General features: G+C 41.1%; 1 protein-coding gene across 4 annotated transcripts in view; it reads right to left on the minus strand.

Moving 5' to 3' along the window:
• GRK3 (G protein-coupled receptor kinase 3) overlaps window positions 1-13,097 on the minus strand; it is a 556,585-nt gene that overhangs the window by 41,965 nt on the left and 501,523 nt on the right. For all 4 annotated transcript variants that reach the window (XM_063913215.1, XM_063913214.1, XM_063913217.1 and 1 more), the window contains exons 10-11: window positions 9,977-10,055; window positions 5,494-5,624 (exon numbers count right to left, since the gene is read on the minus strand). In XM_063913215.1, coding sequence (XP_063769285.1) covers window positions 5,494-5,624; window positions 9,977-10,055 — 210 coding nt within the window. The remainder of the gene's footprint in view (window positions 1-5,493; window positions 5,625-9,976; window positions 10,056-13,097) is intronic.

Consider the following 13,097-nt stretch of genomic DNA (forward strand, 5'->3'; position numbering starts at 1 on the left):
TTTAAATTAATCAGCAGTGTCTCATTGTGTTGCAACTAAAATGCATTTTTTGGGAAAAGAAGGCACTAGAAGATCCTCACACAGCATTTTGTGCTGTTTGGCATGACTGCAGCAAAGATGTATGCGGACATAACTGTACATGTTCTTGTTGTTTTTATCTGTCATTAAATGTGGCTGTATGGATGGGTTACATTGTAGCTGGTAACAAATGTCCACCATGAAAGCTCTCGGAATTCCTAGGGGCATAATAACGTCTCTCCGATGTGCTGTTGGATCTCTCCACCATGTTCGGCTGCTCGTATTACCATTTAAGACCGTCTATGCACAATAACATTTTTTTTACTTCATTATTGGTGGCAGACTGCCTTCTCCTGACCATTCCGGCGTCTGTGTACATTACTAAGAACGTAGTCACCCTCTTATAATACTGTCATTACACATTGTATAGCATGTATGCTTAGATTTTCAAAGGTATCAGTGATCCTTACAGTCACCACCCTTTTCCCAAACGGCTGCGGCATGTCTATTATGATGCAGCTTAGGGGTCACAGACATCTGCACACGCACAGTACAGATTCGGAGTATGCGCAGATCTGAAAACATCCGAGATATACGCAAAACATTGGTGGGCCATTTTAATAGTACTGTAAATAAATGATTTGCTTTGTGTCCCTTGTACTTGTGCTTTATTCATGGACATGTAAATTAGAGGATCAAAGGGTGTCTCCTGTAAAGTTTTCATTTTCCCTCTCACTGGAAGGGTAAAGGTACCTTTCCAGCATCACGTGTCTCTCAAAACATTTTTTCCTCTTGCGATCAAGAGCATGTAATGGAATGAGGGAGGAAACCACATAAATAAAACAGTCTTACATTAACATACTGCTTTAAAATGTCTCCTTTTGATTACACAATTCACCTAGTTTTCAAAAACAAAAGTTTCCTATGACCCACATACTCAATGCTGCGTGTTCATCCTGCAGACCCATCAAACTGACAACACTAGTTTTTGGCAAGGTAACGATTAGGAGTTTATTTATGAGTGCATTTTTTTTTCTTTCTTTTTTTGGCTCAGGAAATGCATCAGAAGGAAAAAGCTTGAAGAGTTTGGAGAGGTCACATGGTGTCGTGATGCTTGGCAATGAAACTTAATGTCAATTATTTGGAGTCAGGCCACATAAGACAACATTAGCTGGAATACTTAACGTGTGTGGTGTGGGCTCCCAGACTGCTATCTATTATAAAGTTCCAGATATCACACTATTCTCTACTTGTCCAGTATACTACACTAAACCCTGCTATTAGCAATGGAAATGTATATTATGTGCACAGTTATCAACGGGATACAGTAGTACACTGTTTATTATAAGGAGTAACCCTATGAAGAAGCATAAATCTAAATACTATACTGTGCAAAACTTTTAGGCAGGTGTGGAAAAAATGCTGTACTGTATATCTCAAGTTCAAGAACCCCAAGAGTCCCTGCTTACAATTGCCCCTTAGTATATTCATTTTCTTTTTGTGCTTTTATTGATGTAATAACTGTTATAACCAAAGGTTTTGCTGTAACTTTAAACCCAACAGGTATCCGGATGATAGGTTGACCTAGGTTAATTAAGTCGACAGTCAATAGGTCTACCACTAAAGGTCGTCATGGACAAAAGGGGGACATGGTCATTAGGTCGACATGTAAAAGGTCGACAGTGCTTGTGGTTGATAAGTTCAAAAGGTCAACAGGTGCAAATGGTTTTTGGTTTTTTTCCTTCAACTTTTTCAGACTTTACCATTCACGTGGACTACGATTGGGAACAGTAACCTGCCCGAAGCATGACGAGTAAAGTGAGCCATGCGTTGGGACGCGGTACACTTATTGGGGTTCCATGTGCTGTGAAAACATCAATCAAAAAAATGACAAAAATAAAATAAAAATGCTGTCATGTCGATCTTTGACAGTTTCGATCTTTTGTTCCTGTCGACATTTGCCACATTGACTAATAGTGGTCAACCTAATGACTATCAACCTAATAAGGGTCGACCCTGTGATCCAGACCCCATCCAACATGTAATGAAATATGAAAAAAAAAAAAGATACAAAAAGAACCAGCCTAGTTACTGTAAGCAGCATGACAGGCTTTTATACTTCCTTTAGTTATTCCTAGATTGGTCTCATTGCTATAGCCTTTGAAATCACATAAAACCAAATCATCTGCAACTGTTCAAGTGTCCTATGCATTGTCACCTCTGTGCCTCAACAACATGAGGGAGATGTAATGTACAATCGCAAAAAAAGGGGGCCCACAAATGGGGGCGTGTTCACACACACACACACACGCATAGAAAATAAATAGTGCAGTGACTATTCGTACCTTGGCGCACAAAATCGCTGCATTGTGGCAAAACTAAGCATCGCTACATCTGTACTAAGCCTTGGAGAGTGATAATGTGGAGAGAGATAAAGACCCCTATGTACTAAGCCTTGGATAGTGATAAAGTTGATGGAGGTAAAATACAGCCAACCAGCTCCTGTCATTTTTCAAAACCAGACTGTAACATGGCAGGAGCAGATTGGCTGATACATTATCTCCGTCCACCTAATCTTTCTCCAAGACTTAGTACATCTACCCCAATGTGAGATTACATGACAGGTGTTACAGAGAGGGCAAGACATACATGGATTGTGAAGGTGAAAGTGAGCGGCACATACAGGACCAGGTGTCAACAGAATCGGTCATCATGCAGATTGACATTCTGTGATGTAAAAAAGGTAAGGGAGCACGAGCTGACAAATCCTGTACTATCTAATCCTAGATAAACATCACTGTACACTGTGTATGATAGCTCTCTATAACAACACCTTGTCTTCAGAAACAGAGGGAGCATTGACATGACAAACTAGGGATCACCGACTTTCGGAGCACAAGGTTTTGTTGTAACACTTGACAGTTCTTAGATTTATCCCCTAGAATGTCTTGAGGGCTTTCTGGCTTTCACACTGGCATCAAAAACAATAGTTTGATTTTAAGAAGCTCGGGCCGATAGTTACAACTGCAATATAAGCCGATGTCACACAGCTGGTGAAGTTAGTGGAAAGACTTAAAAAAACAAATGAGAAAGGGATATGGCTAGAGGAAGTGATGTGTTTATTGGGATAACAGCAACCACAAACTAAAAGGATCTTTGTATTTTTCTGGTTGTTCTGTTCCATGACCACTAGCTGAACTATTAGTCTAGTCTTACTGTCAAGAAGATATTAGGAAAAAGGTAAAACACCATTATTTACAACACGGAAAACCAGTGAGATTACAAATGACATCCACTAAAGGTCCATACACACTTAACGATAAAATGAGCGACGTCGCTCATTTTCCCCCTCCTTGAGCGACGTCGCTCATTTTATCGTCAAGTGTGTATGCCGCCAGCGACGACCGATGCGCGGCCCCGCGGGTCGGCAACGATCGTCGCTGTCGGTAGGGCATGCATGAAGGATGTGGACTGTCGTCCACGACCTTCATGCAGGGCTGGCGGGGGCGTGACGTCACTGAGCGATATGAGCTGTCATATCGCTCAGTGCGTACAGGCGGCCGCCGACCGGCCAGCCCGGGAGGGGGAAACGTTAGACGATGTCGCTCACAGAGCGACATCGTCTAATGTGTATGGGCCTTAAGAAACAGACTCTAGATTGAGTTAGCTCTGCTTGTTGATGTTTAGCAAATACAATTCACTTAGTCATAACAGTGCTATGACATTTTAAAGAAGGACTGGATAATTGTGTTTCTATCCTGGATGTAATCAAAGTAATAAAACCAATGCTTCATCAGACCACAAATCTCATTCATAGGTGTTCCACATCTCAATTTGTGAAACACCTAAATCTCCATCAGAAAAGAAACAAGCCAGAAAAATTAAGTTATTCTTTAGTGCAATAACAAAAAATATTTTAAATTAACATGATTAATCATAACTAACTTGTTTATATCAGTTTGAACGTTAGAATTTTGGTTATTACTTTGAAAGTAGATTATTCTTGAAAACTCTTGTAACCAGAGGACAGGTACATGTAAAGGGGGGTACACACGGAGAGATCCGTGCTTAAATTCTAAGCAATCTGTCTAAATTGCTTAGAAATTAAGCAGGGATCTCTCCGTGTGTATGCCCATAGCGATGCGCGGCCCCGCAAATCGCTATCGTTGACTCTAGATTTGGCATGCATGCCAAATCTAGTTAGAGCGCTTATTTCACTGCTGGGTGAAATGCACTGCCCCCCCACCCCCCCTCCCCCAGCACACATCGCGGGGGGTGAGATGTGTGCTGAGCGCTCTGTGCTAGATCGCTCAGCACACATCTCCCCGTGTGTACAGGGTTTGAGAGAGAAAAAGGTGCAGCTTATGCCAGAGAACACAAAACATAACTCTTGTTGCATATTCAATTGCAGGCAGAATTTTTGGCCCAAAAGAATGTTCTGTTTGCGGACTTCGCAATAAATTCTAAGTTACCATGGGTATGCGCGATCCTTATAATTGCGGGTTTTCAATTTTAAAAAAATTGGTCAGAAAATAACAGTATTTGCGTTCAAAACCAGCGGCCAAGAACACCCGGGTTTTATAAGTTAATTAATAAAATATGGTTTTGGGGCATAAGATATATAGTACTAAAGCATAGCATGGCAGTCTTATGCCCATATTTTAGGAATGTTGAATGTTTGCCCACTCAACCACTTTTAAGTGAAGTTTTTGTCCTCATCTCCTAGGTTACGAGCATCTAATTAATCCTTGCCTGTACTCTGGCTTTCCTCCAGCTGTACCCTCCATTTATATTTAAGCACCATCGCTATGTTATCGGCCACATCATGATAGCTACAAGACCGGCCATTGCTGGAAAAGCCCTACTTCCCCTCCCACTTTCAAAGTCATAGCTAAAATCCAATATCATTTCAAGATAGAAACTTTGGGGTGCCTTCCTCTACCGCGACACCCTCCTCCATGATTAAATGGTATGCATGGCAAGAGTATGCAACAATAGAGGAAGGCTCCTTCAATACGGTATGGCTGCTGGGTCTCAACCCATGCCCTTTATTCTGACTGAAAGTCCCTTATCTTAACATGCAATTCCATCCTTTCTTTCTGCCCAAACTTGCTATATTGTCTTCTCATAGCTTCAGACATTTGTGTCAGAGTATATGCAGTATTGAGTCTTTCCTTCTTTTTAAAACTCCCCCTCCCCCCCAATTTTCTTTTATTTCTGTACCCTGACACTCGCTATTTTAGAAAACTTACAGTAAAATGTAATCATGGAAAATAAACCTATAACATTCGAAAAACAAAGGGTTTTGTAAAGCTTCCTGCTGAATACACAAAGGTATGTGGCTCAGGAATGCTTTGTTAGTAAGCACAAGCTATTGCGCTCTACATTTTTAAATGATAAATAGAGCCACTAAAAAAAAAAAAACAGTACCGTTTGATAATACATGCAGTATGATACAGTATAACAAACATCTACCTTCAAGTCTCTGTATACTACAAAGCGGTTGTGCATGTGTTCCAAGCCAAGGATAATTTCAGCAGCATAAAACCTCATCTCCTTCTCCGAGAAGACACCATGTTGGGAGAGGTGGTAGTGCAAATCCCCCCCTGAAATTCACAAAGAAACTCAATTAATTTTACGACCTATACATACATTGTTGGACATTCGCCACAATATTTGTAACATAGATATAATGCAATTAATGGGTACAAGTAAAATAGAATCAGGGATGTAGAGAGCCACGCTGGGGCCCAGGTAATGAATGTGGGGGAGTGGTCTAAAAGGAGTCCTGTCCACACTCCGTAAGTAAAATTAATAGAATTAAAAAAATTATTAAGGGGGGGGGGGGATTCTAATACAGGGGAGGGACAGGAGGGGGCACAAGGGAGAGCATCCACTTTCTACCTTGCTTGCGGGAAGTGGGTCCCTCCTCCTTAATCAATGCCATCTTCCCAGTGGTATTTGGGAAGATGGCACATGTGGACTAGACAGCAAAGCAGATATCACTGGGAAGATGGCATCAGCCTGTATAGGTATATTCGGGAGGGGCAGCAGACACAGGCCACCGTTGGGCCTCTCCAGCAGCCCAGTAATTAGTAATTAGGCCCCCCCTGGTGCCATTGTATATAACATGATAGTGTGTGTGTGTGTGTGTGTGTGTGTGTGTGTGTGTGTGTGTGTGTGTACACAGCATAAGCTGTTGCTTCCCAGCAGCTTGAAGGTGAACATTTAAAATGGCACTGGCAGTCAAGTGCCAAGTCCATTGACCGTTACGCTGACGCCAAGTGGTTTTTAATTTTCACCTACAACCCGCCGCTTTATTCAGAAATAAAGCCCAACGTCTTCAAGAATAGGGCATGATAACTGTAGCAAAAACCATGGCTGCCACAAGGATACTGTACCTTTTTTCTACTTGCGGCTGTCCCTACAGCAAGACTGAGTGTGTCCTTTACTTTGACATGTGGGACAAATACTAGCAACTCTCAGCAATGACTGAAAATTCTTCACTTTGCTAGTAGCCACTTATTCCATTATAAATAATCCCTAACCACATTGATCCCTGGTTAATAGAACCTGAACTATGCAAAACTCTTGATGCCGCTAAATCATCCAGAATAACTAACAGTGCCCACACAAACAGAAAGGCTACTCTGACAGGATTTGATTGCAATGTGACGCTAAAGATACAGTACGTACTGTCCAGACAAAGCAAATGTGTCTTGCATGATTATTCTACTTCTCTGTCTTTACGGCAAATTAGAAATGTTTAACTGTGTTAAACTTTCTAGTTCTACAGTAGTTCTTAAACAACCTACTGTAGAAATGAAAGACTTTGCTGGAAACATCTTAAAAGGATGAATTAGAACAATTAAATTACTAGACATTGAAGAAAGTATCATCTTGTGCTATTCCCTGGCATATCCTATATAACTTCTCTTGTAACGAAAGGCTGCAATCTGCCCCAGTTATGTTGTTATTATAATTAATATTTTGGCACACAGAGGTTAATGAATGCCAGTCATTGTAAAGCACATGAAGCAATATCCCGGATTTCAAAAACCAAATAATGTTTGTTTTTTTCCTTGTAATTACATAATGCCCTTCAAATTGCCTCCTTGAAAAATGACTGTTGTGATTAAATGTAGCCATTGTCTTTGTGGGAGAGACAAACAGTCTCCTCGTTTGCTTGCATGCAAGATTAGGATGAATTTGTATAACTAATTCTATTTAAATAATTTCTGTGATTCCAATAAAGCCTGGAGCCTATTGGGAGTTGCTATACTTTCTAATGGTAAATTCCATTGATGCCACAATACGTACTACTGTCTTGTTCAGCCAACTGTGGTTGCACCACATGCAGGAGCAATACATGCTAAAGGTAAACTATAGCACACAATTTACATTTGCACACCTGTAGAGTTTCCTTCAGTTTAGATCATTTAGCTACGGCAATCAATTAATATATATACTCTATGCAGTTAGGTTTTGTTGGTGGTAATTTTTCTCTTTGCATCAAATTACAGATGCAAATGTGTCTCTAATCTACAGTGTAAAGGTATGTACACACATATACAATCATCTGGTCGTTCTCTTCATTCCTGACTCATTATATCTGTACACACCATCCATCATCGGATGAAAACAGGTCGCATCTAAAGATCAGGTTTTATGTGCAGTTTCATTTTCATTAGATTCAATGATACAATGGGGGTAATTCAGAGTTGATCGCAGCAGCAAATTTGTTAGCAGTTGGGCAAAACCATGTGCACTGCAGGGTGGGCAGATATAACATGTGCAGAGAGTGTTAAGGGCCCCATACACTAGAACGATTATGCCCGATTTCAGCCCACTTTGGCCCGATATAGTGGGTGAAATTGGGCATTTTGAGTGTATCAGATACGATCCGAGGCCCCGTGAGCATCGGATCGGATCCTCCAGATTGAATGTTCTGCACATTCAATCTGGTCCGACCCGGAAGGCGTGGCTGGGATCGCCCAAGATACATTGTATGCAAAAGTACAGCATACGATGTATCTTGGGCGATCCTGCCACCCGGGAGGCTGCTGGGGTGATTGCCAGCGATATGTCAGATGGACATGTCGCAGTAGAGTATGGGGCCCTTTAGATATGGGTGTGGTGTGTTCAAACTGAAATCTATATTGCAATGTAAAAATAAAGCAGCCAGTATTCACCCTGCACAGAAACAAAAAAAAAAACCACCCAAATCTAACTCTCTCTGCACATGTTATATCTGCAGTGCACATGGTTTTGCCCAACTGCTAACAAATTTGTTGCCGAGGTCAACTCTGAATTACCCCCAATATCGGACAAAAAGTGAAGTGTGTGCTCACATTCGACCGCTGTGTCCGGTGCTTCTCTAGCTGTAGCGACACTATTGTGTCTTTACCGGCAGATATTTTAGACAGATGAGTTTCATGGATCAAAAGTACTTATCAGATTGTAAAGATGTGTATAAATAATTTTAATAACTGATGCTAGACTGCTGTCAGTCTCAGCACCAGTAGGGCACAATCTAGAAAATATTGTTTCTAGACACAATCTGGAAAATATTGTTTCTAGACTGAGGTATCCTGAGTGTTCAGCACAAACAAAACGACCTCTGCACATAGCAAAATGGCTAGCGTCAATATCAATACGCATGTCCAGAACACAGACTTAGGTACGGGAACATAGTTATGATTTTGGATGAAACAACATGCTTCTCCTTGTCCATTCTATAGTGTATGTCTAGTAATATACTATCAAACAGCCACCTTAAATCTCTTCTTTAACAGTTCATACTGTATATGTTAAACGTCAAATCAGGGCCTGGATTGTCTTTTTTTGCAGTTTCAGTTTAATTTTAATACTGTAAAATCATCAAGCACCAATAAGTATTTGTGCTAAGTTTGATGCTTTACCAGTAAGTACAATTTATCAATAACTTTATAATAGACTGTACATACACTGGCTATAGCACCCATTGCTGTGGTCGTGTGCTGTGGTGGGATTCAGTAGGATTTCCCGACAGTCGGAATCCCAGCAGGCGAAATATAGACGCTGCAATCCCGACAGTCAAAATCCCAACATCGAGCGCAGAGTATATCAAACTATTGAGGTGGGCAATCTTGCTGAATATCAGCAGCACTCCCCGCATCACTTAGGTACACCGCAGTAATATCCAATTTCTCTCCTTGATTTATAATAAACAGGACAAAAGCAAAATCCACAGAATAATGATAGCCTTGTCCCTATTATATCCCTTTCACACTGCCAATTCGAACAGGGTTATTGCCAGGTTAACCCGGGTTGTAGCTTGGTGTTAAAGGTCCTTGTAAAAAAAAACCCGGGTCCAGAGACTCGACATTTCAACCCACGTAGCCGACCTGGGTTGCACACAGGAAAAACTCGGGTTACGGGACAGTGTGAACAGGTAACCCGGGTCATCCATTAAAACCCCATGGAGAGACGGATCACCAGCTCTTGGAGATTATGTTATCTCCAAGTGCCAGCAGAGGACTTAACACTGCACCCAGGTCGAAGTTGCAATGTGAACGGGGTCTACCTCTGGGCTGACCTGGCTTGGAACGGTTATTATTATTATTATGCTAAATGACAACAAGTAGAACATTAACAAAGAACTTGCCTGACAACGCAAAGGTCAAGGCTGCAAATGTAATTTATTCTTCTTATATCCTCCAGTATGCCAACAGTGTGTATGTGTGTAGCTTGTCCAGAGGCATCTAATCCCACAACACTACAAAGTCACAATATCCATACAATTTAAAGTGCGAAATCCTCTGATGATACAGAAAGTATTTGATCTACTAAGAAGGCCATGGGTAAATCTCTGTGCAGTGAGTATGCACTCATCTATTAATGTTACTCTTGCTTATTTTAAAAACAGAAACTGCACAGTGATGAGACACAAAATGCCACAGAAACCGTCATATGTTACCATTCATCAGATCCAAGATGAAGCAGAGCTTGTCAGGTGTATGGAAGGCATAAGTCATGCACACTATGAATGGACAGTCCTGCAAATAAAGAGAATCAGTTCATTTAATATGAAAAGTACAATGGTCAAACCTAAATGCACTATGACAGATAATATATACTGTACATGTAATATGTTCACTGTTAGAAAGAAAAATAATTTACTGTAAGCAAAAATAGAACTACCTGTATAATAATCAACTGGTAGCCTGTAGCCTTCCAGACACATCGGATTTCTGTGTTTGACATGTAAATATTTATACAAGCAAACTCGTTCTCTCTTTAATAAATATATGTCTTCGCATATCCATTTTATGTATTTGCCGAACGTAATAGCCTTTCTTATATCATATTGTATACTGATGTTGGCTCATACTGTTATTTATGTCCTTTGTTTAGGTACCTTGACCATGGCATGGGTATGCACACACAAGATTGCTACAAGAGCAGAGTGTTGGTGTTTCATTATTTCTCTCTGTTTAAGGAAACAAAAGATTCTGCCTGATATGCTAATCAACTAAATTGTGTGAGACACCACAGTGTATTGGTAATCAACAATACAAGAGCTGTCACTCCTGGGTAATGGCTGCTGTGAAATGCTTCATGAAACCCTTTGTCCTGGATGGGTCATGTTAATGTTCTCTGTTCTGTGCTTCGCTCTGATATGCAGTATGAATTTTTTATCAAGAGATGTGTGCGTCACTGTGTGGAGGAGGTGCGTGGATCTGATCAGACACACAGCTGCTCCCTCCTCCCGCACAGCACTATGCTTCAACATGTTACATACATTTCTCTCATCTACTAATCTGGCGCAAGGCTGAATCACTTACGCTTTTTTCCTTACATGTATACGTCCTAAAATATAACTCCATAATGATAAAGTAGCGAATACGATACCACTATCCAAAGCATATGATCATTTAATAATGAAAACATGACGTGTTTTGGTATAAATTTCACGCTTGCTTGCTTGTTTTTAACAGCTTAACAAATGTTATTGCTAAAGAGTTAATGTAGAAAACAATATATAAGAACCACTAAATATTAACCCATGGCAACCAGAAAGGGGCAGATTAGACATAGGCCTTATCAGAAATGTTCTCGCTAAGCCTGTATCGTGGGGTCACCCGGACTCCACCTGGTCTATGCAGATTTATTTGTCCCTCTTCCGACAGATTGATTAAATAAATGCTCTACACAGAGCCATAACTAGGCTTTTTGGTGAGCTGTACCAGAGTAAGCATTGGCGAACCCCCCACACATTTTTTTTTTAGTAGGGACATAAGGTGCATGCCTCGTGGGGAAGGGGCATGACAAGATTGATCCCAACGAAAGCCCATGCTATGATGCCCCTTCACAAACATATTATATTATATATATATATACATATATATATACATATATATATATATATATATATATATATATATATATATATATATATATACTAAACACATCCAGCAGCGGCGGCACTCACGGGTCTTATTCACAGACAATAAAGTGCAAAAAGTGCTTTTAATTCATCACTTTGTGTCCGACGTTTCGGGGCCACAACGCCCCTTTTTCGAGGTGATATAACAAACATAAACTGACAAAACATACCTTTTAAATAGAAGAAAAAGACCCGCAAACGGGACGAGCTCCCGGCCCCGTGTATAGAACACGCCCCCGGCCTGGCTCTGCAGTGCTGAATGGTGACGTACCTCCGTCCCTGAGCCGTGGAGATGTCGGCTTCCTGGAGACCAGGGTTTGGTAGCGTCGCCTAGGCAACCAATGTATCCTGGCAACCGGGTGCATGACGAACCCCAGTGTCTCGGGCTGGAATGATACGAAAGTGCAATGATTAAAATAAACAGTGAACATGCTTGCGGAACCATAAACATCATAGACAGTATTAATCATAAATACAACTCGCTGAACTCATCAACAACACTTAACCTGATATAATGCTGTATAGTATATTACAAACGCTCAATACTGAACCACAGAACTATGGATATGGACTAGCTGGATGATGACTGCATGTACATTTTTTTCTCTGTTTTACTGGAATGTGCTCCACAAAATCTTATCATTAAGTCCAGCCGGTTTAATGGTCCCGAGGGTATAAATCCACCTGGCCTCCATCTTTAGGAGGAGGCTCCCCCGGTCACCCCCCCTGACTGATTTAGGAACGTGATCTATAATTTGGAATTTTAAATCGCTTAAAACATGTTTTTTCTCAGCATAGTGTCTAGCCACTGGTTGGTCAGACACCTTGCCTGACAGCGCGCTTTTAACGGCTGATCTGTGTAATGCTTGTCTCTCCCTGGCAGTTCGCACCGTCTTGCCAACATACTGTAGTTGACAGGGACAGGTAATAACATATATAATAAAAGTTGTGGTACAGGTAAGGACATGCTTGATTTTAAATAATTTACCTGTTGCACTTGAAGTAAACGTTGACCCTGCCACTAAGTTGCTGCAAGTTTTGCATCCTAGACACCGATAGCAACCCGGTGCTTTAGATAGAAAGTTGGTAGCAGGAGAAACTTCAAACCCTGTGATGTCTGTATGCACCACATGGTCTTTAATGCTCCTGCTTCTAGTGAAACAGGTGAGTGGTCGTTTATTTTTAAATGTAGGCAAATTCTTGTCAGAAGCAACTATAGGCCATACGGCCTTAAGCGCCCTGGGAACTACCGGACTGGACGTGTTATACTTGGTAACAAGAGGTAGGACTTGTTGTCCTATTTTCTTTCTAGGTGTCAACAAGTCGGACCTGGGTATGGCCATTATTTCTGTTTTGGTTTGCATTAGTTCCTTACGTTCATAACCTCGTGCGGCAAACCGTTCCACTACAGTGGTAAGTGCTTCCTCTAGCTTACTGCTGTCACTGGTAATTCTGGCTGCTCTAATGAGTTGTGATCAAGGAAGACCCTTTTTAAGGGCCCTAGGGTGGTGGCTGTTATATCTCAATAGGGTATTTTTATCCGTGGGTTTATAATAAACCTCCGTATGAATCCTACCATCCTTCACACATACCTTGACGTCCAGATAGTTAAGGGTCTCAGGGTCGCACTGTGCTGTAATCCTAATTGGTG

The sequence above is a fragment of the Pseudophryne corroboree genome, chromosome 1 (genome assembly GCF_028390025.1).
Source record: "Pseudophryne corroboree isolate aPseCor3 chromosome 1, aPseCor3.hap2, whole genome shotgun sequence".
Classification (NCBI taxonomy): Eukaryota; Metazoa; Chordata; class Amphibia; order Anura; family Myobatrachidae; genus Pseudophryne; species Pseudophryne corroboree.